At 43.8% G+C, this 26,176-nt stretch overlaps 10 protein-coding genes and 1 non-coding gene across 11 annotated transcripts; 8 read left to right on the top strand and 3 right to left on the bottom strand.

Moving 5' to 3' along the window:
- Nucleotides 1–326: 326 nt before the first annotated feature.
- On the top strand, nt 327–2,846 carry VTP01DRAFT_5363 (uncharacterized protein; the record flags this gene model as incomplete). Its single annotated transcript, XM_069384147.1, has 8 exons — nt 327–455; nt 515–830; nt 900–1,030; nt 1,090–1,551; nt 1,610–1,650; nt 1,705–2,081; nt 2,137–2,649; nt 2,716–2,846. 8 exons carry the CDS (start codon nt 327–329, stop codon nt 2,844–2,846), a joined length of 2,100 nt encoding a protein of 699 aa, XP_069235596.1.
- Nucleotides 2,847–3,036: 190 nt separating this feature from the next.
- Nucleotides 3,037–3,429, top strand: VTP01DRAFT_5362 (uncharacterized protein; the record flags this gene model as incomplete). Its single annotated transcript, XM_069384146.1, has 3 exons — nt 3,037–3,118; nt 3,177–3,288; nt 3,342–3,429. The coding sequence occupies 3 exons, from the start codon at nt 3,037–3,039 to the stop codon at nt 3,427–3,429; spliced, it is 282 nt and encodes a 93-aa protein (XP_069235595.1).
- Nucleotides 3,430–3,465: 36 nt separating this feature from the next.
- Nucleotides 3,466–4,801, bottom strand: VTP01DRAFT_5361 (uncharacterized protein; the record flags this gene model as incomplete). The annotated part of the gene is made up of 7 exons (XM_069384145.1): nt 3,466–3,531; nt 3,588–3,712; nt 3,771–3,858; nt 3,920–4,141; nt 4,204–4,298; nt 4,351–4,486; nt 4,550–4,801. The coding sequence occupies 7 exons, from the start codon at nt 4,799–4,801 to the stop codon at nt 3,466–3,468; spliced, it is 984 nt and encodes a 327-aa protein (XP_069235594.1).
- A 650-nt stretch (nt 4,802–5,451) lies between these two features.
- Nucleotides 5,452–7,107, top strand: VTP01DRAFT_5360 (uncharacterized protein; the record flags this gene model as incomplete). Its single annotated transcript, XM_069384144.1, has 7 exons — nt 5,452–5,525; nt 5,589–5,851; nt 5,911–6,256; nt 6,326–6,451; nt 6,512–6,748; nt 6,810–7,041; nt 7,102–7,107. 7 exons carry the CDS (start codon nt 5,452–5,454, stop codon nt 7,105–7,107), a joined length of 1,284 nt encoding a protein of 427 aa, XP_069235593.1.
- Nucleotides 7,108–7,342: 235 nt separating this feature from the next.
- On the top strand, nt 7,343–9,372 carry VTP01DRAFT_5359 (uncharacterized protein; the record flags this gene model as incomplete). The annotated part of the gene is made up of 7 exons (XM_069384142.1): nt 7,343–7,596; nt 7,662–7,806; nt 7,867–8,027; nt 8,077–8,248; nt 8,304–8,443; nt 8,499–9,207; nt 9,274–9,372. The coding sequence occupies 7 exons, from the start codon at nt 7,343–7,345 to the stop codon at nt 9,370–9,372; spliced, it is 1,680 nt and encodes a 559-aa protein (XP_069235592.1).
- A 148-nt stretch (nt 9,373–9,520) lies between these two features.
- On the top strand, nt 9,521–11,348 carry VTP01DRAFT_5358 (uncharacterized protein; the record flags this gene model as incomplete). Its single annotated transcript, XM_069384141.1, has 4 exons — nt 9,521–9,623; nt 9,684–10,086; nt 10,143–11,019; nt 11,085–11,348. 4 exons carry the CDS (start codon nt 9,521–9,523, stop codon nt 11,346–11,348), a joined length of 1,647 nt encoding a protein of 548 aa, XP_069235591.1.
- Nucleotides 11,349–11,378: 30 nt separating this feature from the next.
- VTP01DRAFT_5357 (uncharacterized protein) lies at nt 11,379–16,321 on the bottom strand (the record flags this gene model as incomplete). The annotated part of the gene is made up of 27 exons (XM_069384140.1): nt 11,379–11,440; nt 11,496–11,771; nt 11,847–11,970; nt 12,031–12,165; nt 12,226–12,252; nt 12,305–12,316; nt 12,379–12,620; nt 12,677–12,808; nt 12,865–12,929; nt 12,999–13,042; nt 13,188–13,299; nt 13,371–13,392; nt 13,453–13,535; nt 13,590–13,791; nt 13,851–13,962; nt 14,018–14,118; nt 14,174–14,250; nt 14,311–14,435; nt 14,488–14,544; nt 14,603–14,705; nt 14,760–14,801; nt 14,870–14,962; nt 15,030–15,184; nt 15,248–15,983; nt 16,048–16,085; nt 16,140–16,171; nt 16,237–16,321. The coding sequence occupies 27 exons, from the start codon at nt 16,319–16,321 to the stop codon at nt 11,379–11,381; spliced, it is 3,294 nt and encodes a 1,097-aa protein (XP_069235590.1).
- Nucleotides 16,322–16,887: 566 nt separating this feature from the next.
- Nucleotides 16,888–17,761, bottom strand: VTP01DRAFT_5356 (uncharacterized protein; the record flags this gene model as incomplete). Its single annotated transcript, XM_069384139.1, has 4 exons — nt 16,888–17,056; nt 17,126–17,410; nt 17,481–17,547; nt 17,647–17,761. 4 exons carry the CDS (start codon nt 17,759–17,761, stop codon nt 16,888–16,890), a joined length of 636 nt encoding a protein of 211 aa, XP_069235589.1.
- A 995-nt stretch (nt 17,762–18,756) lies between these two features.
- VTP01DRAFT_t87 lies at nt 18,757–18,830 on the top strand. The gene has a single exon. It is a non-coding gene; the product is annotated as a tRNA-Met (tRNA).
- A 3,012-nt stretch (nt 18,831–21,842) lies between these two features.
- Nucleotides 21,843–22,307, top strand: VTP01DRAFT_5355 (uncharacterized protein; the record flags this gene model as incomplete). The annotated part of the gene is made up of 1 exon (XM_069384138.1): nt 21,843–22,307. The coding sequence occupies one exon, from the start codon at nt 21,843–21,845 to the stop codon at nt 22,305–22,307; it is 465 nt and encodes a 154-aa protein (XP_069235588.1).
- A 589-nt stretch (nt 22,308–22,896) lies between these two features.
- Nucleotides 22,897–26,028, top strand: VTP01DRAFT_5354 (uncharacterized protein; the record flags this gene model as incomplete). Its single annotated transcript, XM_069384137.1, has 17 exons — nt 22,897–22,958; nt 23,011–23,098; nt 23,155–23,245; nt 23,313–23,686; nt 23,743–23,907; nt 23,964–24,095; nt 24,175–24,429; nt 24,493–24,514; nt 24,601–24,622; nt 24,679–24,798; nt 24,864–24,892; nt 24,955–24,969; nt 25,052–25,234; nt 25,298–25,311; nt 25,369–25,531; nt 25,591–25,757; nt 25,831–26,028. The coding sequence occupies 17 exons, from the start codon at nt 22,897–22,899 to the stop codon at nt 26,026–26,028; spliced, it is 2,100 nt and encodes a 699-aa protein (XP_069235587.1).
- Nucleotides 26,029–26,176: the final 148 nt, after the last annotated feature.

The raw sequence follows: 26,176 nt of genomic DNA, 5'->3' as shown, positions 1-26,176 counted from the left end.
ACCTGTAACTTGCTTGCGTGATGTTGGACTGTGAGCCGAGCTGCTGCAAATAGCAGCATTATCTTGAGATAACTCTTTTAGTTCCCCAGACATGTTATGCAGACAGGCCCGTCCCCTAACAAGAAAATATATTACATCTTCCTGCTGTTCCCTCCTCAAAACTCCTTTCCGCTCATAACCGCTTTAGCCAAGTTCAAAGTTTCTTCCTTCTTTCCTCTTTTTTATTCTTGACCCAGTACACTCTTTTATAACTTCTCTCCGTTCCTTTCCTTTATAAATACGTATTCTCGTTCAAGGTCTATTTTTTGGCCTTCTCTCGTTTCAAAATGACAAAGCAAATCGTTTATGCCATTCATAACTTTGAAGCCGAGAATGAAGACGAAATCAACTTTTCTGTGGGTGAGCCGATCGTTGTTCTTGAAAGGGATGACAAGTACATGGACGGCTGGTGGCAGGTAGAAAACGAGTATACCCAAATTAGGTTTCAGCCGTAATATTCACTTGCCTCTTTCAGGGACGCAATGTCCATGGCCACGTTGGCCTCTTTCCTATGAATTATGTCTCACCCGAAAAGCCACGTATCACCAAGACTAGCACAACGACGGCGTCATCCTCATACTATTCACCCTCACCATCCAACACCACCACGTCCCTCAACAAGATAACACAAAGCGACGACTACTCTACGCTTGAAGAAAAGATTAACAATGCTATATCTCACGTACAATCTGCAACATCTATCAGCGCACGCCCGGAGGACTGGGACTCTAGCATGGTAGCATCCTGGTTAGAATCCGTCGGTTTAGGATCTGTCAGCGATATTTTTGTCGGTAAGGGATCAATTTATTTTCCTTGCATTAACGATCGGTTTATATAAATTCAAACATGCCGTACCAAAGAACAGGAAATATCTGGCGATATTTTGCTCAACTTGACAATGGACTCCCTAAAAGAGCTGGGTATTTCGACTTTTGGAAAGAGATACAAGATCATGCAGGCTATAGCTGATCTAAAAGCAGAAAAAAGAGAAGTAGGGTTTGGACAGTATAGTGCTGCTGTTATTAGTCTCCTAATTTTATTAATCGATAGTCGAAATCCCGCGCACACAATGGATCACGGCATTTCTCGAGTACAACGCCGCCTTCTCCTGTAGAATCCGACAGTTCGTACCATGTGTCCCGTCACAACAACCATGCTAGCTCGATGGATATTTCAATGGACGATGGCAGCCAATACTTCCTTGCGCCTGCAGCGAGAAATCAGCATCCTTCTGTAGAATCAATGCGTCCTGTCTCTCCACAGAGCCTCTCTTCGCCCAATGTAAGCCGCTCGAACACTCTCAATACTATGTCCTCCAAGAAATCAAGCTCCTCGACGGGGACACATCGCAGCGAAGAGCGAATACCTAGCTTGCCAAAGAGCAAGACTGCCGGCACATTTTCTCCCTCGTCTCAAAAGAACGGATCTATCATTGATGCAATGGATAAGGGCGCTACCGTTTCGAGCGCTCCTTCTGGCATGGGCCACAGTCAATGGACAAACGCAAACGACGTAGGTTACGCTGTAAATACTTGATACTGGTCTTTCTTAACGGTTGATGTGTGTCTAGTCAAGCATTTCTATCGGTACTGCCGACTTTACGCATCCCATGTAAGTTTAACGTCGGATACACGGCGCTGTGACAATTTTTAACAATGCCGTCAGGGAGAATGGTCAAAGAAAGTTGTCTGTGGCGTCTGTCGACCATCAGCAACAAGCAGCTCAGGAATCCCAGGCTCCGGAGCACGAGGGATGGTTGCATAAGCAGAGCGACAAGTATAAAACCTGGAACAAGCGATGGTTCGTTCTCAAGGGAACCAATCTGTTCTACTTCAAGAGTCCCAAGGACGTCCGCATGAAAGGCATCATCAATTTACGAGGATATCGGATCATCGTGGACGATTCGATCCACAGCGGCAAATACTGTTTCAAAGCACAGCACGAGCATGAACGCACATTCTTCTTTTACACAGATACAGAGGATTCGATGCGAAAATGGATTAATGTGCTGATGAAGACAACCATTGCCAGAGATATAAGCAGTAAGTGGTTCAACGTATACTAGAATTTCGTCATACATTTATGGAATTATTGTAGCACCTGTAATGTCCTCAAACCCTGTTGCTACAGTGTCTCTAGAAGTTGCGCGCAAGATGCGTCCCCGCCCTCCGTCCATGATCATGTATAAAGGTCAACAAACTCAGCGGCCTGCTACAGCAAATCTGGCTGTACCTAGCGAGTCCTTGTCGATGCTACGAGAAGAAGCCGATGATGAGCAGCAAGCCAGTGCATATTCTGAAGAGGTTTCTCTGTATGCGGATGCACAGCCGCAAAGTAGCAATGCAATGTGGGACCGTTCAGACTACACCGACTGGGTCAACCAGCGAATCCATTCCCGACAAATTGATAACCTGACAACCTCGTTTCGAGACGGACAAGTGCTTGTCGAGCTGTTGGAAAACTTGAGCAACAAGACCGTACGGCGTCCGTTGGAACCCGAGAATGGTGATGAAAACGCTGTGAATATGCACATGCTGGATACAATTGTTGCTGCTTTCAAGTTTATGGGTCGAGAAGGCGTGCCCATTGATGGAAAATTCACAATTAAAGGTGAGAAAGCGTATAGATTGATAGGTCCATCTGCTAAGTCAGTCTTAACTCAACGTGGACTTGCAGATGTATTCGCTGGCAATGAGGAAAAGATTATCCATTTGCTCGATGCTCTGCGGGCATGGGCCGCCAATACCGAAAGAAATGCAGATACTGACGCTATACCGCAAGCGAGAATAGCAACCAGCGTTTTCTAAATCGTAAAATTCCTCATTTATCCTCTATTCCCTTTCCACCCACCGTTATAAATCATAGTTACCTTAGTATCCATATAATAACTTTTACATTCCTCTGTGTGAAGTGGCACGAACGGGCCCACGGTTCTGAAATTCTAAATGTCCGTTGGCACCGCCGCTCCGCCTCCTTCAACACTGCAATTGATACAAAATGAGTTTTGGCCGACCTCGCAATGTTGAATCCATTAGCGGCGCACCTCCACTTCTTGGAAGCTTCCCACTCGATCATGAAGGTACTGGGTTAATGACTGCAGATTTGTTACCTCATTTTACTCAATGGAGAATGACTAGGTGAATGCAAAGATTTTATGTTGGACTATGTAAAGTGCCTTAAGGAAAACAAGAATAACAACGGTGCATGCCGTGAGAAATCGCGTGCATATCTGCAATGCCGAATGGACAAGTGAGTTGCTTTATTTGTCACGAGCTGTGTAGTAACCACAACGCGGTAATTAGGGGTCTGATGGCAAAGGATGATATGCGAAACCTGGGATTTGCAGACTTGAAATCATCACAGGACGAAAAGAGCAACAACAAATCTTGATTATATTTGTTTGCATTATTGTTACTATTATTGCCACTATTCATCATTCTTCAACTTTTTGACCATATAATCCATGTACATTGCATAGATAGATCCAACAGGCTGTGCAATTGAGAAATTTAGAGTCAGTGCATTTTCAAACCCGTATTCATTTTTACCTGAGCAATCAACGATAGGAGCGAATCCAATACAAAATTATTGGACGGATTGACACCGCGTACGGCGCTCCGTAAAAGGTCGCCGATGAATTCTGTAGTAATCATGTAATGACCCGCATCAAGACCTGGTTGGTCGTAGTTAGAAATAGCAGTAACATGCTCATTAGAAACCAAGATAGTCACCGTGAATGAGAGCCTTGGCGCACTCTGAAGGTGCAAGTGCAGGGCTTGCACCTTCGATTTCTTTTGTAACGTCAGGCTTTGTCATGTTCTAAATGACAATTGTGATTGAGTGTCTCTCCAAGTAATCCGTCCATCAACTCAAGCAGTACCTCGGTCACGTATCCAGGAGAATCGATATTGCCGGGGAAGAAGATGTGCACGTCGATTCCGTAACGTTTCAATTCGTTACGGAGGGTATCGGCCAGACCACGGACGGCAAACTTGCTCGGCGAGTAAGTTGCATAGCCGACAAAGCTCAAGAGACCAAGCATGGAGGATACGAAAACGATTTTGCCCTTCAAATTTCCGTCTCTCATGCGCGTCGCAGCTTGCTAAAATGGGAACCTCACGTCAATGCACGCGTATTATCACCTGATTGTTGCAGAGTACTTGCATGTGCGACGTAAGTTTGACCAAGGTAGTTGAGTCGAATCGACCGCTCAAAATCATCCATAGTGTGATCCAAAAAGTATTTTGGGAAAGATGCGCCTGGATGGGTCTTGTTACTCACGGCGATGAACAAAAGACGAATAGCTTTTACCTGCGCAAGTGCAAACAAAATCAGGGTCCACGCCCATCTTGACCTTGGCTTCGTCGAAGGCACGGACAACATCCTCCTTGGAAGTTACGTCTGCGGAGACAACGACGACCCTTTGAACCTCGGTAAGTTTGTGTGCCTGAACTCGAAATCCAATCAGTCTCTCAAAAAATGGATCCAGATAAAGCGAGATATAGCATACTTCGATCTCTTGCGCAGCTGTTTCCAGCTCGTTCTGCCGACGAGCAACGATCGTTACATTGGCGCCGCGTTTTGCTAGCTCAATTGCGAGCGCTTTGCCGAGACCGGTGCTGCCACCAGTGATGAAGCAGTGCTTGCCTGCCGGTCTAAACGGCTTCCGTGTCAGGCGGGTGACAATATACTCGGCTGAAAGCGCCACAATGGCAGCAGCACCGAGTGCAATGATCACTGATGCCCAGGTAGGAACAGCCATTCGTGTTTATGTCCTGAGGAACCAGGTTCAGCTTTGGCTAAACGCGCTGCTGTGAATTTGGCGCTTGAATTTCATTAACTGCGTTTGGGGCTCAGCATGGTTGATTGACAAGCTTTGTGCCAGTGGCATTTAATATATTCGACAGTGAACACAAGTCATCGTCAGTGTCTATGGTGGTTCGACAGTTACCAACGTGGGCCTGAATGAAAACTTTAATACATATCTCTAAAGACGGGAACGCATACAGAATACGCCAGTAGTTGGTAATTCAGTGATGATTCTAGAGGCTCTATTTTGGACAAGCACAAGAAGATGAGCCAGTATTTAGATATGTCTATACCCTACGAGATGTATGCACTGGCTACTGATCGATATTCATTCCGATTGACAAATTTCACAGCATTTTGGGCTCATCCGCCTAGGATATCATTAGTTACTTGGTTGCGCCTCAGTCCTAGAATTGCTCATAAAAAGCCCTAGACCAACTGTCCTTTCAATTATGTGCATTTTATGTTTGTTGAAAAAGATACAAATTTTGATGCATTGACATTCGTGGTTGGTACCTTTTTAATTGCGTTTCTGAGTATTTGCATTGTTCTTTTGGGAAAGTCAGCACGATTTGACGCTTGCCTGACGGCCTTTCCGCAAATATGATCAGTGCATTCTTCATTTATAACCAGAAAGGCGAAGTCCTCATCTCACGTCTATACCGTCAAGACCTAAAGTATGCAAGCAAAAGCGTTCGGTACTCATTCCATTGACACGCCTAACCAAGTTTCTGTTGTAGACGGTCGGTTGCCGATATCTTTCGCATTCAGGTCATCTCGAACACCGATGTACGATCGCCAATCATCACTCTTGGCTCGACGTCTTTCTTTCACGTGCGACATGAGAATTTGTATATCGTTGCAGTAACAAAGTGGAACGCCAACGCTGCCATGATTTTTGAGTTTTGTTACCGCGTTGTCAATATTGGACGCAGCTATTTCGGCAAATTTGACGAAGAAGCTGTCAAGAACAACTTTGTCTTGATTTATGAGCTTTTGGACGGTAAAGTGCGGAGGGGAGGAGCAATAGAAGTATAGCATTTGCTCACATCCACCATTCAGAGGTTTTGGACTTTGGCTATCCGCAAAATAGTGAGACGGATACTCTAAAAATGTACATCACCACGGAAGGCGTCAAATCCGAAAGGGCCGAAGATTCGAGTAGAATTACAATTCAGGCAACCGGCGCTACATCATGGAGACGAAGCGATATCAAGTACAGAAAGAATGAAGCATTCATTGATGTTATCGAAAGCGTCAACTTGCTCATGAGCAACACTGGAACCATCTTGCGGTCAGACGTTGCTGGTCAGATATTGATGAGAGCATACCTATCAGGCACCCCCGAGTGTAAATTTGGTCTCAATGACAAGTTAGTTTTGGACAAGGACGCTGTCAACCGCACAAGGTAAAAGGATGATGCAAACACTTGTAAAGTCCAGAGACAGAGAGAGATCTCACTAGCAATATTTTTCAGTGTACGAAGAGCCAACACTGTTGAAATCGATGATTGCCAGTTCCACCAATGTGTCAAACTTGGAAAATTTGACACTGATAGAACCATCAGCTTTATTCCTCCCGACGGTGAATTCGAACTAATGAGGTGTGTTTCCTAACGCCTATATCTTTCAAAGTATATCGTGCTTAGGATTTGTTTGCATAGATATCGTACAACCGAAAATGTCAACTTGCCTTTCAAAGTGCATCCGGTAGTCAATGAAATTGGCAAGACTCGGGTCGAATACAAAATCAATGTCAGGGCCAATTTCTCACCAAAATTATACGCGAACAATGTTGTTTTGAGGATACCAACGCCGTTGAACTCTGCAAAGGTAGAAGTAAAAGTTGGCTCTGGTGGTAAAGCAAAATATGCGCCAGCAGAGAATTGCATTGTATGGAAGTAAGTTATAAAAAAGGTGGATGCATGAGTTCTCAGTCTAAATACATTTCACCTTGACTAGAATCCCTCGATTCCAAGGTCAAGCAGAATTCACTTTAAGCGGCGAGGCAGAATTGACGGCCATGACGCACAAAAGGGTCTGGTCCCGGCCACCTATTTCAATGGATTTCCAAGTGCTCATGTTTACATCCTCGGGATTGCTCGTGCGTTTCCTCAAAGTATTCGAAAAGAGCGGATATCAGTCTGTGAAATGGGTCAGATACATGACAAAAGCAGGCTCTTATCAAATCAGAGTAAGCAGAAAAATGCAAACTTCTTTAGAACATTCAAAGATTATTGACATGGATTTCTAGTTTTAAAGAAACATTTCTCGCTGTTGCAATCAACAATCCCTTTAAATTTACATACCCACGTAATCGCACGCTCAAAGACGCATTTAGATGCTCACCTTGTCTCGATCTTTTTGATGAATAAAAACTCGTGTAGTCTTAATACTAGTTACTGCAATTTTTATTGTCGTGCTGTATCAGAGAGCTGTCGGCGTCCCAAGCGCGCATTGCAGCATATCGTGCTGCCTTTTCACGAAACGTGATCATGACGAGCCGCCCGATCGGAGGTGACGACGGTCGAATTCGAGCGATCTTTGATGCTCACGGTTCCGATCTACAAGGTGCTGTGCATGAAGTGCAGCGCACCCTTGGCCCCGTGCCTAACGCCGAGATCGACACGTTACTCCCCATTTTCGATTACTGCGACATTCCTCACCACACAGCGTTTCAAACCGGAATTAACAAGATAAAGCAGGCTATTATCGAGCGCATAAAGAGCCCAGAGTTTAGTGTTCAAGAGTAAGTTTTTGTAATAAAATATCATATATGGACTTTTTGAGATGCTAAATAATTTCATTTACCAGATTTAAGATGTTGATCCATCCTACGTTAAAGTATCTAGCAACGCCGCTGCTAAGTGAGATCCCTTTGACACTCTTGGAGAAGTTTCCGGATGCAATCGGAACTGATATACTCGATGCGATCAAGAGCGATCCACGGTTGTTTGATGTGGGTTTATTGGATAACATGTACCTGTCGACGTTCATGATGAAACTAAACCACGCATAGAACTGCTCGATGAACCTGCGTAGAAGAATTTGGTTAAATGATCCATCGTTTTTCCATGAATGCATATACAGTATGGTGACACATTATGTGCAAGAGGAGCCGATTCAATATAACAGCCACATTATACGCCCTGAGGATTATGGAAAGCTGCTCTCGTTCAGGTACGTATTATGAAATTCGGTGTATCTCGTTCTGACCAAGCTTTTTTAGACGCAATTACCCCACGTTTAAGCTTTTCGCCAGCATTGCAGACAACGGCGACCCTCAAATGTATCATATACTCATGAACACCCTGGAAGCCGTCTTTGAGCAAGCGCCGTACCCAGAGCTAGCTTCACTCAGGTTTGATCTGGCCATGTATTACCATTCAACGGGGATCAAAGTAACTAGAGATATCATCATTTAGCAAGTGCATTTCTAAGACTTTCCTTCTGTAGGTAGCAGACATCGACCCTTGTTTTACTCTGGCAAAAATATACGAGACTATGCTAAGAAGATGCGACGCAACGAAGGATTTGATGATATACACAGAGATAGAATCCGAATACGAACGCGCCCGCGAAAATAATGCAGAAAAGTAGGTTGATCTGATATTCTGATCTCCGGCAGGAAACTTGACATTCTCCCCCTAGATCAGCCAGCTTTCTGTTACTGGAACCCACCGCGAATCATTATTTGGCAAAGCGTATAGTTGAATGGCTACGAAACACTGTGGAGGATGACGCCGACGATACGATCCTTGGAACTGCATCTGCTGGATGTAGTCGCATCATGAGCCTCGCTGAACGTATCTTGAAACAGCCAGTTCAGCTGCTCCCACCACCACACGAAATTAATACCTTCTGGTTACAAATGTGCACGATAATTATCAAGGAAAACTCACCTGAACCTCCCACCTTTGACGTTCCATACATTGAAAATTGCCTCAGAGCGCATGAAGTTGCACGCAAAATATTTGTGCAGTATGCCATTGACCGACTTTACCACGGAGACATGCACACTCTCGCGCGGCTGTTACCGCTTATTCTAAACACTCTTCCTGTATCCAATAGCCCAACGGAATCGCACGTCTATACCTACCAGAGCTTCATACGTACGATGACACGGTATCTCTTGAAAAAGAAGTTGCTGCATATTCTGTCTGACCCATGGAAGCAAGTCATAATGGATAACTTTTTAATACAAATTGTTCGCTGGAACTCGCAAGTGCACAAATATGTGATACATATGCTTCAGGAGTATCTGAGGAACGAACGACTGCTGTCTCAAGCTGGATCGAATATCAGCATCGTTTGTGACTGGATCATCAATATTTTTAACAACGGTGCAAAGAGCCAGGAGGTAAAATGATTGATGCATAAAATACACCAAAATATTTGGGAAATCTTATTTTTCTTGCCAAAATAGGAGATTCCCGAATTCCACCACCTTTATGCAAACATACACGCGCTTTCACCCTATTTGACCCAGGCGCTTGGATCCCAGCTTGAATCGCAGACCATGTAAAGCAGCAGAAGTTTCTATTTCTATTATGTAGTCCCTTGGTTAAGCTAATTTGACAATATCATTTGACAAAATAAAGTGAATCCTTTATTGCTTACGCTGTCGTAAGCGGCAGTCGTCTCTTTTTCTCCTTCCCAACCTTTCCTCTCCCATGGACCAACCAGAAGACACTCTAAAAAAATGGCACAGCGACATGAAAGAGTATCTCAATGAATTCTTGCTGTCAAGAAGCAACGAGCATGACATGCATGCAGGTAGATCTGGCGAGAAGGCACATAAGATTTCAAAGAATGACAAGTCAACGCAATGTTCAGAGATGCAGGACCTGCTCACAACTGCCTGCAGAGACATCGAGCCATGTATTATACTCGATGAATCTTGTGCAAAAATGGATGTAGATGATGATGTTCTGGATAACATTTGGGTGGATATGGACAATGCAATCTGCGAATCATGCTGGCAAGTCCCCGACTCCGTCCTGCAGAACTTGCAAGATATCGATCACATGTTCAACACTCAAATGCTGCCTGATAAACAGAATGATATCCCATCTGATTTATTCTTGGAATCGACTGTAGCAGACTTACGACTGCCAATCGAGGAGCTGGCATCCAGCCAATGGTCTCTAAAAGAAAGGCTGCGTTATTTACCCATGATGAAGATACCAAAATCTCCTCAATACAATGAAAAGGGAACCAGCACTTTGGAACAAATGATGTATACAAAATCTTTATCTGCTAGCCACTCTCTGTTTGCTCACAGATTCCACTTAGAGACGAATGTGACAATCATACCAAGATAAAGCTCTCGCGCTCTGTATACGACAAACTCTGCCAATTTGAAAAGCTTATGAACTCGACATACGAGGACTACGGCAACAAAGGCTTAGTGTCTCTAAATTGCCTGGATACTGAACGTTTACCGTTTTCTGTCGTACCGAAGAAGTACGCAACATTGGCAACGATCAGTGAGCAACCGCGTAGCAATGAACAAGAACCCGACAGTTGTGATGAAAAGATGGATATTGAAGCCATAGAACTCCAACTGCAAGAAAGCAATGCAAACTTTGAGGATCCTCGGCCGGAGAGATCATGTATGCAGCGGAGCTCTCTGAGCACTTTTAGCGGAATAAGCAGCATTGGCATGAATCTCGAGTTTAGTGGACTTGGCAACAGCAGTTCTCTTTTATCATGGCAACGTGACGACACCGCTGACGAGATGGAGGAACGTATGCGGCGAAGCAATGCACCTAGTCCTTCATCCAGAAGACATGAGAGTTCACTTGACACTCTTATATGTGATATGCATGAACACACCATTGAAATGATGTCACAGCATCCTTTGTGCAAGCGCCAGAAGCAACGAGGAATAGAGCAAGAGCAGACAAGCTATTCATCCATTCAGACCCTACCCGAGCAGCTAATAGATAGCAGAGCGCTTTTGCAGCAAATAGCTATCAATCGACAACGATGGGACGCTGCAAAGAACCCATCGCCTGTACCCAGATGCTCCTCGACATCTGATAATCTGTCCATTCGCAAAAACGATAGCAGCAGTAACAGATCAAATATACAGGAAACGTGTTTCAAACATACAGTGCATAATCGGCAACAATCACCATCCCCCTGCCTTGTTCGGCTATCACCACTGGTATGTCAGAAGTGCAACACTCAATATGTTAAGAACATTCTAGTTACATGTGCATTTCTTCATAGTTTCCAACTGGGGCAATTATCAAAGATTCAAGAAATCTGCAGAAAAATTGTCTCGCTACGATAACGACCGCTGGACAAGAACAAGAGACAAGAGCGGCGCCAGTTGGCAGTAATACTCGCTTTTCTGCATCAAACAGAGTGGACGACTTTATTTCTCTCAGGAGAACGGCACACATGTTCCAGGGACCTTGTCAAACCACACCATTGAATACGGAGTTACAGAGAACACCTTTGCATTTAGCAGACAAGCAACAACTTGAATAAAGCATACAACCGGATTTAACACATTTTGCATCAGCCTATTGGCACCAGCCCTGCCATCATCCTTGCTAGATCATTCGCTGTATAGCAGTTATCTACGTAGTAGAAACTTTAGCAGCGGATTTTGGTGCCGTTGAATTATCCAATTACCCTGACAGTGGTTTAAGATGTTGCACCACAGATGATTGTTTATGAGAAGCTCTTGCTTGCCAAGGATAAATAAATGCCTCTTGGCTCTCGTCAATGCCACGTTGATGCGCGCATTGTTATCCATGAATCCACTGTTCAATGTCCGGACAGTTGATAAAACGATAATTTCTTTTTCGCCACCTTGGAATGCATCAACCGTTGAGATCTGCACACCCTTGTCGTTTCCGGAGGAGCGAGCGCCAAGATACTCGGTCAGCTTGTCTGCCTGCTCTTTATCTGAAGAGTTGTGGAAAGGATGGATTGAGCAAACTGGTTTCCTCGAATCTAGTAATAGCTGCATATGCCGCTTACATAATGTAATGATACCGATCTCAGACGACGGTATCTTGAGCTGTAACAGACTTTCAATAATATGTGCAGCGACACCAACTTCTACTTCATTCCAAAAGGAGCTGCTGCGAGGATGTCTCTGTTCCTGTATTTCCGTAGCTTTTTAAGTATTTCATAATCGTACTCGGTCGCAGTTGCTTCTCACCTGTCCATTGACGTCTACAAAGAGGACCGTCGGCAATCCAGGCACCAACGGTTTTCTATCCGCCGGTTTGACACCATCGAGAAGCCGTTGGGCGTAGAACAATCGATTACTAATGGCTGAAATATCCGGATGACACTGTAAAGTGATGATCAAAATTCATCCTTTTTTGATTAGTTGTAAATGTAATCGACTTACCCGATACTGCGTGCGAAGCATTATGCTCTAAGCTCATTTAGCAAACTCTTTCAATTTACAATCGAAATATAGTCTTTACCTCATGTCCCATCTATCAAGGAAAAAGTTAATAAAAATGCTAGCATTGGATACTCATCGGCATAGCATGCTTACCTCTGTTAACCGATCAAACAAGGTCTTGTCTAATCCTTGGCCTACTTTATCTTCATCGGCGGATGTAGTCAAAGTCGGTGGAAGCTGCAAGGGGTCACCAATCATGATCAGTCTACTGCTTTGAAAGCGAACAATCGGCACAAGTGACAATGGCTCCATCAACTGCGATGATTCATCTAGAAGCACGAGCGGAAAGGTCGACGTCCCAAATATATCGAACGCTGTTGCCATGCAGGTGGTCCCTGGAAAAACATTGTCATGCACTGATGTTGCAAGGTATATATGCATTGCAACGTACCTACAACTTGAGCAGTTTGCACTTGAGCAGCATTTTCATTTTTCCGGAATCTTTGAATGGTGGTGGCAATATATTCCACATCCTGCTCAGAATTTTGCGGATCATCCAGCATCTGCTCGAGTTCCTTGAGTTCTATGCATAATTACAGTGAACACGTTGATCGCACGGTACACGGTGCTATCATCTACCTTCATTGCTGGAAAGTTTTGCTTGAGCTGTGTAAGGTAAGATATTTTTTGCAATCTTTTTCAGGCTAGCAATGGGAAAGAATTGAAAATTTTCGGCATATATACATGCAAATTCGTATCTTTAGAATACATACCTTCCTACGCGGACAAAACGATCGTATCCCAGTTTCATTAACGACTGGAGCCATAGTTAGCATTAAACGCAGACCGAGAACTAGATGCGGACTTGCCTGCAAAATACGATCCACTGCCACATTCTATATTGAGGGCGGATAATATTAGTAACTTTGCTTGACCGCCCGATGATATCAGTTCATGCTCACAGTCATTGATGTTATCATGATCTTGTAGTCGATTAAATTGTCGGGTTCACGATGAAGATTTGCTTCATCAATGAGATCGCAGATGAATATAATGATCACCGCTGCAAGATAACTTTTTAAGACGTCCGCATGTCAGCGCCGTAAGAATATTTAGCGAGTGCATGAGTGAAAATTGTTGCAAACCTTTTTCCCGAGCCGAAGACACCTAATACCAACTATGATAAGTAATACAATAACTAATCTATTGCTAAAAACAAAGATATACCATGCACCAAGACAATAGGATCTGCAGGCTCGTTATTCCAACCTGGCGCGACGATCAAGGATCTCGCAACCTGCCGAAGGACTCTGCAGCTATGTTTAGGTTCAAAAGCGTCACCTCAAACCTTGAATTCTCGTTACCTTTCTTGATCGTCATTAAGATGGTAATCACGTACGACATCTTTTATCTTTTGCTCTACATCCAGATTATCCTGGCGTTCAATGTGAATGCATGCTGGTGTCTGCTGTGCAAGTATGTCCAAATTCTTGCGTTTCTTTCCTTTTCCTTTGGATATCAAGTATGGGAGTAGAGGCAGTCGGTCGAGGTTGTCACCCAGGGCGTCTGTCAAATGGTAAATATGAATAGATAGACGGGAGCAAAACTTGGCCTTTGTGATTTACCAAGCATCATAAATTCGGAGCTAGCAGAGATCGTCCGGAGTGCATACAAGGAGGCATGTTCATTTGCCAGCTTGGTAGCAACCCTATCGTCCCGCGAAGTAACGCATTCGAGCTGGTAACATGAACGTCAGGTTCAAGTGTAAGCTGAGCCCAGTGAGACTGCAAACCTCAACATAACCATCTGATGAAGGCCCATAGTAGCTGCTTCTTGCGAGAAATGTGGAAGCAGCATCAAACTGCATTGATGGAGATATGACCCAGATGTCATCTTGAGATCATGAAGTTTAGAGAACGTGACACTGTGGTTGTATATTGTCGTTTACCTTTACTGTATTTCGAGTGATGTTCCCTGTTGTTTATCTTTAACCGCATGCGCGGATGAGCATGGAATGTGTGGCTACTGCAGAATTACTCCTTTAGAAAGCTGTATGTACATATACCGCTGCCATGAATTGTATACCTTTGCAAGTGACATGATGAGTACAATCCGACCCCCTTTGATCGAAAATTGCGCTCAGCGTCCGATCGTTGGCCAAAGGTTTTGAATAACGAGTAATAGTATATGCCGTAATTTAAGAGTAGAATCTTTTCGTAAACCGTAAGAATGGATACTCTGTGCAAACTGACTTCGGCATACCTGTAGGTGTTCATGTATAAGTCTGCGAAAGACATCTTTGTATTGCGCAGCATTGGGCTAAAAATCAAGGATGAGCAATCCACGCAGATATCCATTGATTTGACACCTGACATACGAATGAAGATGGCACTGTTCGCGATCTTTTAGGGTATCTTTTCGATTTTAGGGCTGACATTGCTTTCTCCATGGTAGGGAATTGAAGAACCAGAGGTAGGGAGCTGCGACAAGATCAAGTTAATATATGTACTTGCATATTACTAGATATAACTTACACCCCATCGGCTAACGGGACCTTGAAGGTTTTGGAAAGGCGGCTAACAGAATTAAACGAGTTTTAATCACGTGAGCTCCTAGATATTAGCGGACACAAAGAAGAACCTACGATGAACTAGACGGTGTAGGTGAATCAGATGTGGATGGAGTATTTGTTGAGGCCTCGACAGTATCGCTGATAGCAGAAGCACGGACGAACGATCTGTCAACAAGCAAATGTACATGTTTCAGTGAACGTTAGCATATTCGGAATTGTTGCACTTTCTCACCTGTTGTCAGGTGTTGCAACATTCTCGTACAGCCCTGCCGTAGAGTTAATAGCTGCAATACTTGTGCTCGCACAGGGATTACTGTTGCCGTGCAGAGTCGCAGATGCGTGCAGAGTAGAGCTTGTTCGCTTTGACAGCCCAACACGGACTCGTTTCTAGATTGCGCATGAAAATCAGATGCCAGAACTGCATAAGTTCGTATCGTGCGATCCAAATACCATGAATTGTCTATTCACAATTGACTCGTTGGGTGATGGATTGTCGTGATTGCTATTTAATGATTCATTGATTCGATCATTATCGGCCGTGCGAGTGGTATCGACATTGCGTCGTAGGTACAGAATATCTTTATCCATATCTATATCCATCATCTGATTTGCATTGCTCGCATCGACCAAACCGCCAGCCTCATAGCTAATTTTTGATACACCACGGAGTAAATCTGGAGGTCGATGATCGTCGACCGTAGCAGTATTATTTAACGTTGCTGATCGATCTGGGTCACTGAGAGGTCGGCTTGGAATAATCGATTGTGATGCATGTCTTGCTTGTCCAATGTTCATTGCCGCCGGATCATTATTCGCTGATAGATTCTGCTGGTATAAAGGATGTTGTTGATTAATTCTTGCACTGCGTTGCATAGCATTCGAGCTTGGAGGAGTAAATGCCGTATTATTTGATGATTCTGCATGGTCGTTCTCAGAAATAGGTGCCGGCATTCTCAGTCGCTTTCGTGCCTGTCGATAATTCAGAAATCCTTGACTGTTTCCAGATGCTGGCATCCGTGTCTGATGTTGAGGAACAACCGGCTGCGGAGGAGTTGGTGGGGCGATCGTTGATGCTATTGCAGTTTGATTGTATGGTTCGAGACCTTGGAAATTCTCGACGGTTACAAGATGGCCATCGAATTCAATCTCGTCGCCTTCCGCAGGCAAACCGGCTTTGGAGAACTTTCTATCAAGAGATTATACAGTCAATACTGCGTTTCTATCTGCAAACGCTTTGCCATAACACGAACTTATCAATATTATAGCCCTTTTCATCAATGAGAACAAGCTTTGTGTAGTTCAGTAACGGAATCATTGATCGCCGTTGTTTGAATCAATTCACCTTTTTGTTAAAGCTATAGTATTTCATGGTGCCTAGGTGGACATTTACAAGTTAAGCCTGGTTCTCTCGCAAAGTTAATTTGCAATTGAGCTCCTACCATCTTGCCACGTTTTGTACTTTTTTTGTTTCTGCGAAGTGAAAAGTACTACAAAGTGGGCAACTGTGTGTCCCTGAGTGTCCATTGAAGGTAAGGAGAGTCGCGCCACGAACGCGTACTAACGCGTTTGCAGAAATCGGTGCTTTTTGAATCGCAGCAACAAAAAGAAATGGGTTCGCCTATCTTTGATACAGAGCTTTCAAAGTATAACGACAGCGACAATCGATCCGGTTGACCTAACGCAACTTTGGTAGAAATCAAGTCCTAACCTCTACTATTACAGATTTCAACGTGCGTCAAAAGTCTTGTTTAAGCAGGAACCAAAATCGTATCCATATGCAAGAAGTATGCCATGTCCCGGGCATATCTTGTTAGAGCATCTACTTTAACAACTATAAGAAGATCCTATGAAAACCCCTACCCAACAAGAAGTGGTTGCCTAACGTCTGCTCTCTTTGCAAGAATTGCTGTTGCGGAATCCATAACAGCTGTCACTTGAGCTTCTACTGAAATAGCATCCTAGCTTTTTTCCTTTCAAAAATGAATTGATGTAGCATTTCACTGCCAACTTGAGCACTATATTGCCTGCATTTGCTCCTGGTGCACTGTGAGACGAAAAGTAGTGCTGGTTTGGCGTGAAGACTGATAATTTTACGGCACCATCTCGTACGAGACGTGTAAGATAAGAATAGACCGTTCAGGGTTTATACCCGCAAGCAAGGCAACCACCATCAACATGGTGTTAATGGGTATCTCCGAGATTTCTGCATCGACACAACGGTCATGAAACTTTTGGCAGTATTTGTATATGGGCATGGAGCTTCATCTCAATAATTTTTGCCATGCGATGAGCTTTTTCAGTAACGTGTCCAATTTTTCGCTGATCCACCGCTTGTCCAACTCGCAAGCTAGCATTTGCAGCTCTTCTTCGGGCACGCCTTGAGCCGTTTGGGCTGCTTTGTACTCCTTGATCTTATCGTCAAGGTATCGATGCTGCAGCAGTGTTGTGAAGCAGCGACGGAGAAAGCGGTACCACTCTTGTTCGACATCAATGCCATGAATGTCCAGCTCCAACTCGAAGTCCTTGAAGAAACTACGACTGGACGGGTGCGCCTTGTGATGTGCATCCATAGGATGCTGCCCTAGTAGCTGCAGGCGAGGTAGGTGGCGAGGGCTACATCAAGACACCAAATTGCTGTATCCACGATGGCAGGTCATTGGGAGCCATCTTTTTGGTTGCGTGCCTGTGGAACGTCTCAAAGAACTTGAGGTTCCACAGTGCGCAAAATTCTTGAAAGGAAGCAGATGAGGCTAGTACGAGGCATTGTAACCTCCTGGTCGCGTGTTGAGGAGGTTGTCAAGACCAAAGAACGCGATCGCATTTTTTTCCAAAGGTATCAATCGATATACCAGCGCCGGTTGCGCTTCTGGAGCCTAGTCCCCAGTTCTTTCTGACTTGTACTATCGTTAATCGCCGGCGCAGCTGTCCCTTGCACAGTTCTGGAATTCTTGCTCTGTCGATCATCACCAGGTTATGCTCGCGCTTACAGGCTGTATTTCTTCATTTCCTCCATTTTTCGTCGTAAGCGGAATATCGGAACACGGCTGTCATCACGATCTTTATTTGCAAGAATGTAATGTCCCTATAAGTCTGCGTGTCAATACATGTCAGGGAGCATGCTGTGCCCAGTACCTCACAGTTCAATATTGACTTAACTTGTCATGGAGAAGAAGGAATTCGTGAAATAAAAATAACGGCCGAACCGCGCGGGATGGTGAATCGACGGAATCTTCATATTCATTACTTAATAGTTCTCCACGTCTGTCTCGTTCAAAATCTGTCAGTGCCAGGTCTTGCTCGTATGAGCCATCGCTCGTATTCAGCTTCAAGATATCACACAAAATGGTTTTGGTGTTATCTGGCATGTTCGTTTGTTTGTTTAATCGGACGAGTTACACCGCCGGTATAAAGAGGGACAGGTATCAGATATACTTTGAACGCTCAGGAGTGCTGGAGGTTGCATTGAGCGTCGATTTCGAGCATGTTTGGTTGGAAAAGGTCTACATTTGCCTGTTATTGATCGCCCTGATTGGAAGACGTTTGAATTACTTGACCAAACCAATCGGAAGAAATCATCGGAGGACAAGAAAACAAAGTGTTCGTGAAATTCGTGAAACCTTTTCCGCGTCTGCCTCTGGTGGCGGTGGTTGCCAAACCGATCAACCGTGGTGTATTTTTGCATGTTGATTAAGGTCGGCTTTGCAATGTCATTTACAGTACAGTGGAGAGTGCAGATTAGGCTTTAGTTTTTGCTTGTGTTCTGACAGGTATAAAGACGTTTGCCTGCAGAAAAAGATACACGGAAAGATATAACTAATGCGCCGTGTTGCACGACAGCGCGGCACACCGCGTTGGGCAACATTGTTTTATGTACTGGAATGGGCTGAAATCTTTGGTTTTCCTTGCGCAATTCATCTCATGCTCATGTATTTTTTTTAACCCGAAAAAACATCTCGTTAAGCTGAGTGGCGCAGTGGATTAGCGCGTTGGGCTCATAACCCAAAGGTCGGTAGATCGAAACTACCCTCAGCTACGCGAATTTACCATTGCGGTTGGCTTGGTTAATGCTTTTGCGCATGTTTGCGCTTGGCATTTTTGTTTTTCCATTTTTCTGCTCGCACATGTCTGCAATGCCATTTCTGCACTCAAGCTGAACGGGACATTGGAGAAGTTAAATCAAAAGCATTGAGTAAAATGCATAAAACAGTTGCTAATTGACCTAAAATATTCAATAATAATTTTAAATATTTATTGATTACAATTCGGGATACATGTGATCTCCCACTGCTACTGAAAGTTGTATCTGGTTACCATGAATATCGGTCGGTATGCAAAGCTTGAATCTTTTGTTGCTATGGAACGACAGTATTGAATGGCCTCGTAATTTCTCATAAAAGAATCAGTTTTCCCGGTGTGGCGCATTTGGGGAGTTTATCCGTTGAAAAATGGAGCAGCTTCGAGATGACGAAAGATATAAAATTGAACCCACCAAAAGTAGTTCAGCACAACTTTCGATCCCAACGCTCGAGAGGTGGCACTTAGCAGGAACAGCTTGCAGGAAACGGGACAACGAGAAGAATACCCATTACTAGAGAGTGGAATATAAGGACGAGATCATAATACAAGGGCACACTGATGACAGTTTCAGATCATAGACTGCATGTCATATATTTGGACGTCCAGAAATTGAGCCAGTGACCTATTGTGAAATTCTGGTATATATGTGGATTCAAATGTAAAAGGATGGAAGTTCAGAATACTTTAATATATGCTGTATTTCAGACTGTTTGCGACATGGCCGTTCGTGTGCAAATGCCATCAGACATCATTGTTCACGTGTATAGATTAATTGCTAGTAGCCCTCCTACAATACTTTTTTGAATACACCATCCTGTATGGTGCAAGTCATTTCCAAAAGCATTGTTATGCGTTGCTTATTGCAATTTCTTTGCAAAATTTCTGTGATCCGGCGATAAACATAGCGTAAAGCCAAACCAAAGGAAATATATAAAGGGAATCCAGCGCTTCCTGTTTACTGTCTGATAGCGAATGAACTACATGCACTGTGCGGATAATATATGCCTGTGAGGTGATGGTCGATTTTGTTCCGAAACTCACGCACCGCTGTGCAGGATATGTAAGTTTTTGCACACTTTTGTACATTGTTTAAAATGTACTGATAATGCTTCACAGCATTAGACAGAATATACAGGGTTGCAATATTTTACCGTAAAGCATTGTACAGATTCATCGTTTATTTTTTTTTTCAATCATCTTCTGAGATATATATGAAGCCTGATCGTACCGTAAAAGATTCCAAGTAAGGCAGAGAGAATAATAACAACGTTGTATGCAGTGGCTCGTTGTAAAACTCAAAATATTTTAAGTGGAATGTAAAAGGGTTGCTGATGTGGTACAGATCTCGCAAATAGTTATTAACTAATTACTTTCGCGCAAAATTGTAACGACGCCGAATGCTTTGCTGTGATAGACGCTGGCGCATTGTTCCTGAGCCGTAAATGCTCCAGCGATCTGCTATTGCATGCGATGCTCCTGACTAGTAAATTTCACAGCCAGTTGTCAAGTATACAGTTATGCGCATCACAGAATTATTATTCGATGTTCAAGATGTATGCACCTGCAAATTTTGCGCTGTAAATGCAAATGGACAAGAAAGGAACGTACAATCAACGTTGCAGCTTCAGAGGCAGCTGCGATGCTGCTAATGGGTGCCGTGGAGCGCGAAAATCCGGAAATGGTACTGACTCCCGGTGACCCGAGCTGCATCTTTCTCATCATTATGAACGCACAGTATCTATTGTCGGATCCAAGTTACAGCATCCTTGAACTCTTCAATTTTCTTGTGGCGGAGCAGAATAGCAAGAAATTGCGAGATTATAATTCGGCGTAGGGATGCAAAAGTCAAACCAATAATGTGTCAACATTCGACCAACTAGTGACAATCAGTGCGCCAAGTAAGCAGCGCGGCGGAGATATAAGATATGCTCAAACAACTGTGTGTTAAATCAGATCGTGCAGATTGACTGTGCAGTTACACCTGTTGAAAAGATAGGGAACGAAGCAATGGGTCTAGAAATCCTATGCGTGAAAAGAAGACCTTCCGAAATTCCATCTTACCTTTTTACGGTGCGATTTCCTTGTGGCAAAACGACAATAAAGGGGAATAGCTTGAATGTAAAAAGGATAGGTTGTAAATCCATTGTTGCACTGCAATGTGCTGCACCTGCTCTGCTCGCAGAAAAAGGGATGCCCTTACCCACGTTCCCTTTGCGTAACATGCAAATCCCGAATCCTTGGGACAATTACGTCAGGGGACGGGACGGTGTTCCCAAAAAAGCAAGTTGGGCAACTATTTGACGCGGTGGGGTTTGACGTTCTCGAACAAGCGGGCGCGAAGTCTCTCTTTGCTTCGCCGAGCCATTCGAGATTATGCAAGAGCGCGATAATTACAAGACTAAAGCTTGGCAATACGTAAGCATTTTTATAACCTCGGTGAATCTCGTCTAAAGAAACCATTGCTTGTTTCCGTGATTACCAAACCAAGTATTCTCTGGTTACAAAAGTTACATAATTTCAACTCAGAGACAGGGACGCATGGAAGCGGATTGAGAATTATCCAAGCTGCTTAACAATAACGGGGGGAAATGTGGGGGAGCAATGGTCGAGTAAAGGCTCTTGTTGACAGTAGGGCGCCCTTGCAACGAACGACAAACCTGCCAACGGAAGATCTCTAGCAGGTGCGTGGCAAAAGCAATACTGGAAAAGGTATATTGGTGAGTTTAGAATATACCTTTCAAGATGATTTACATCCGTTTGTTGTTGCCAGGATTTACAAAGTATATAAATGCGGGCAGTGTACAATTCCTTTCCACTTTCAACACATTGTTATCCGTCTCCCATTTTTTTTGATTCTTGTTCCTGTAATCCACCGTATTGCGCGATCCATTCCGATAATTCTGATCCGCAGTGTATTTCCTGTACCAACTGCCAATAACAACTCTCAAATACCATATTACAATAGAAAATGTCCTATGCCTTATTGTTGCAGGTCAACACTACGCAGTCCACAAGCCAGTCGCATCAAGATCACATGAATCAACAACTAGAACAAACAACTTGCTCTGATACATCTACCATCCACGCATCAATTTCTACAATCTGTCCATTATTGCCTCTTCGCAGTATTACTCTTGACGGTCTGCAAGAGTCTCTGGATACCCTTTACAACGAACTTTTATCCATTCAAGTCGTATACAAATCACTCGTGGAGGCGATGTCTTTCGCAGTCAAGCCTCCAATACCCTCTGCAAGCACAGAAGAGATTCTAGACGACATTGACGCTGAAGTCGGTATAGCATGCGATGACTTGGCGGCCCAAGTTCGAAAATTACACAGACAAGTCAACCGTCTAGAACGCGATATCCGCATATTCCAGCAGCAAATGGTTCTCGGCCTTCCTGTACCGGTCGCTGCATACAGGTTTACTTAAATCTGGAACAATGATTTACATTACAGCGTGTGTCTAAAAGCGTAATCCTAATCAGATGCATCAACCCATGATATAACTAGACCTTTCCACGCGATATGCCATTTTGGAACTTGTTCCGGTCTGTGGGATCCATTGCAGATCATCAATCTTAAAGAGGCAGAAAAATTATCATGATCAAGAACAAAAATTAATACACACAAAACAGAATGCTGCTTGTATGAATTTTATGAGAATCAAAATATCGAATACCAACTTTTACCAATGTTTATACAATGCTGCGCATTCGTGATTGTTTTATCTTGACAAGAGCAGCAAGACTGATGACAGTCGCCCATTGCCCTCCACATGAAAACTTGCAGCGCATTGATGGACATTGTTTGGTTCATATTCAAATAGGTTTAGAGTGTCCATTTTTGCCATGAAGTTCTGGATTATTGCAGACAAACATTGTACTCTTATATGATAACGCCAACGGGGAAAGCATGGCATTTTCAATCTCGCGTGCGTGAACCTAGTGCGTCCATGCGATGAAAAACGTATTTGCATAGCACCATTTGCTGCTATTCTTCTCTTTTGACAGCCCGCCAAGATGGACCAAGATCAATCTCAAGAGGCTAAAAGTCAGAGCAATGAACAACCGGAGCATTCAAGGTAGGCTTGGTGCCTTGCAAATCAAATGTAGCAAAACTAGAAACATGTAAAGATCAGCAAACGACAACACCGTGCAAACGACGAAGCTGGTGAAAAATACCGTGGACGTCGTGTCCTCAGCAATGTCCAACTTTCAGAGTGTAGGGCAAAGCTCCAACACTTTATTACCTGCGTTGCTCAACTATAAACTTTAAAGATCTTGAACCAGCAGCTTGAGAATACTAAAACGATGACACAAGAAATCAACAAAATGTTTATCGACACAATCAAGTCGAATGTTAAAATCAGTACGTTGCACAGAAACGCGCATTAAATGGAGCCCATCGTCCTAAATCACTGTGCCTCTTTGTGTAGCAAGCGTACTAAGCCCAGTTCAAGGAGGTATCGAACTTTCTGCAACAGTTTCCAACATTTCGTCGATACCGATAGTAAACGCGTCAACCAACTTGTCTTTTGGATTACCCGAGGATAGAAGGAACAGTGTTACATGGCAAGCATGCTCTGCGACCATCACGACAGAGCAACCAGAACGTCAGCCTGCATCGGTCACGCTGGACAACGATAAAGTGATAACTTTAATGGGTCACTCGCAGTATACGCAAATTGTGCATATCAAGACAAATGAGCTGTTGCAATGTAACGGCACGCTAGAGCTGGAATTTCCACCGCCTATAAAAGCCGAAACTGTCCGCCTACAACATCGATTTGGTGTCTATTTGATTGATCAGGTTTGTAAATAGTTGGTCATATTGCTCAGGAACAAGGAACTAATCAATCCGTGTAGCTTACCAAGAAAGTCGTCAAGGATGCATCGCCAGCAGCGACAGAATATAAGCACCAAGACCGCGAATACCCAGCTACATTCCTGAGGAATATCTTGGATCTACATCCAATGCAAGGCATGGAACCTGGGATGAAAATCATCCTATCTCCTATTCACGCGAAAATGGTAAAAATTGAAACTTACCGCCGCAGTAATTTGGTCATTTTAATACTCCTTTAAAGCAGGATATCGAAATATCATGTACCTTGAATGAATTTAAGCACGATTGCAGCATTGTTAGCGTACGTTTTTCTGCTAATGATTCTGCTCTCCCGTTTCTTGGTCCTTTGCTCCGTGAACTTGATCTACTAAAAGTATGTTAAAAACTTCCGACTCATAAGATACTAAATCGCATTCCCGCCACATCTCCTCAAATCTATTCAAACTATATAGTTTCTTTTTTACTCTTCTTTTACATCTTCTTCTCTTATTCTACATTCTATCAACAGCACTGCATTCATGTTGCGTTTGTACGTGTCATTACTGTGCGCTTCGGCCTTCTCGCTGCAGTGGGCGCGTGTATTTGGATTTGAGCCAAGCCCGGATTTTCTTCGATTCCTACGCAAGCAGCAAGCACAAGAACAAGACAAGAAGCATTGTCTCTTGTTTGAAGACCATTTTAACAGATTCGACTTTTCAAAGTGGCAGGTACTGTTTGCACACATAATAGCTTGATAAGCAGGAGCACTGTTTCTCACACAAATAAAAAAGCATGACATTACCATGAGTGGAGGTATTGTGTTTCGTCCGTGTCAAATGGCTGCTCGGTGCTAAATCAATACTGGCTCTCGTTTTTGGCTTGTTCTTGCTCGCGACAAGGTGGAAACTGGGAGTTCCAATGGTATGCCTGTGTAGGCTAAACTGTTATGCATCGCAGTCGACTAACGGAGCGTAAAGGTACACGAACAATCGATCCAACAGCTACGTCGAAGATGGCATTTTGTACATAAAGCCTACACTGACAGCGGACTATATGGGCGAAGAGTTGATGAAGGATGGTGGTCAACTTAGTCTTTGGTAAGCAAAACGACATCCACTTGGCAGTTGAAACCGAGTTTGCATCAACGCTATACTTGCCACAGGGCCGGCGAACCATCCGTGAGCTGTACAGGTAAATGGATTTAAAGTCCAGGAACTATTACCTTTCATACTCACAAACCAGGAAAAATGCAGACAATTCTTTCTACGGTAAGCAACCTTGCTGCAAGTGACATGTGTAAATATGCATTGTGAATACGATACCGTTTGAAAGGATGTGAGCGCTCTGCAGGCGCTGCTGCAGGAGGAAATTACATCAATCCGGTCCAGTCGGCCAAGCTTCGCACAATCAATTCCGTCTCGTTTAGATACGGAAGGGTTGAGGTGAGAGCTCGGCTACCAAAAGGTGATTGGATCTGGCCTGCCATCTGGATGATGCCAAAATACTCTGCCTATGGCGTATGGCCTGCAAGTGGTAAGTCAATACATATAAATGTATGCAGAAGGCAGCAAGCTAAAAAAGCGAGACTTACACAAGGTGAAATTGATATTGCAAGTAAAAAAGAAAAATCAACCGAATCGTTCGCAGCTTACTGATATGCATGCTAGATGGAATCTCGCGGTAATGAAAAATACAGATACGGTAACGTCAGTACAATGGCTTCTACCCTGCATTGGGGCACCCATTACTTGATGGACAAGTACAACCTCACCATGGCCGAGGCAATGCTGGACAACGGCCAGAGCTTTGCAGACGACTTTCACATTTTTGGTAAAAAGCATTCTCATCCCTATCATTCATCCATGATACTCAAACTCGAACTTTTTTAGGTCTCGAATGGACCGAGGAAGGTATCCGCACCTACGTTGACGATTCAACAGTTCTGCTTGTCGAATTCAACGAGCCATTCTACGAGCGCGGGCAGTTCGCAAAGGGTACAGCAAATCCATGGAGTTCAGGTGACATCGGCGCTCCCTTTGACCAGGAATTCTATCTGGTAATCATTTTCCTAACCTTGAAGCTTTTGATCTTGTCGTGTTAACAACGCCGAGGCTGCAATAGTTTCGTAGATTCTGAACGTTGCTGTGGGTGGCACCAACGGTTACTGGCCGGATGGACCAGAGAAACCTTGGCGAAACGATGGGCAACATGCAATGAACGATTTCTGGGACAACAAGGAAAAATGGCTGCCTACATGGGGAAAAGGAAACGAGAATGCAATGGCTATTGATTGGGTCAAAGTTTGGTCGCAAGACAAGGATTGTTAAAAGCAGAAAAATCCAAAGATCCCCATATATCCACGAGACATTCATTTATCTATATATAATATAGTCCTTTTCTTTCTTCTTTTCTGATACAATTGAATGCTATTATTTCTGCCAGCTCTATTGGGAGATTTGCATTAAATGGTGCAAC

This window comes from Rhizomucor pusillus (genome assembly GCF_041956525.1).
Source record: "Rhizomucor pusillus strain CBS 183.67 unplaced genomic scaffold VTP01scaffold_21, whole genome shotgun sequence".
Taxonomy (NCBI): Eukaryota; Fungi; Mucoromycota; class Mucoromycetes; order Mucorales; family Lichtheimiaceae; genus Rhizomucor; species Rhizomucor pusillus.
The sequence above is the reverse complement of the archived record's forward strand: the minus strand, read 5'-3'. Positions and strand labels throughout refer to the sequence as shown.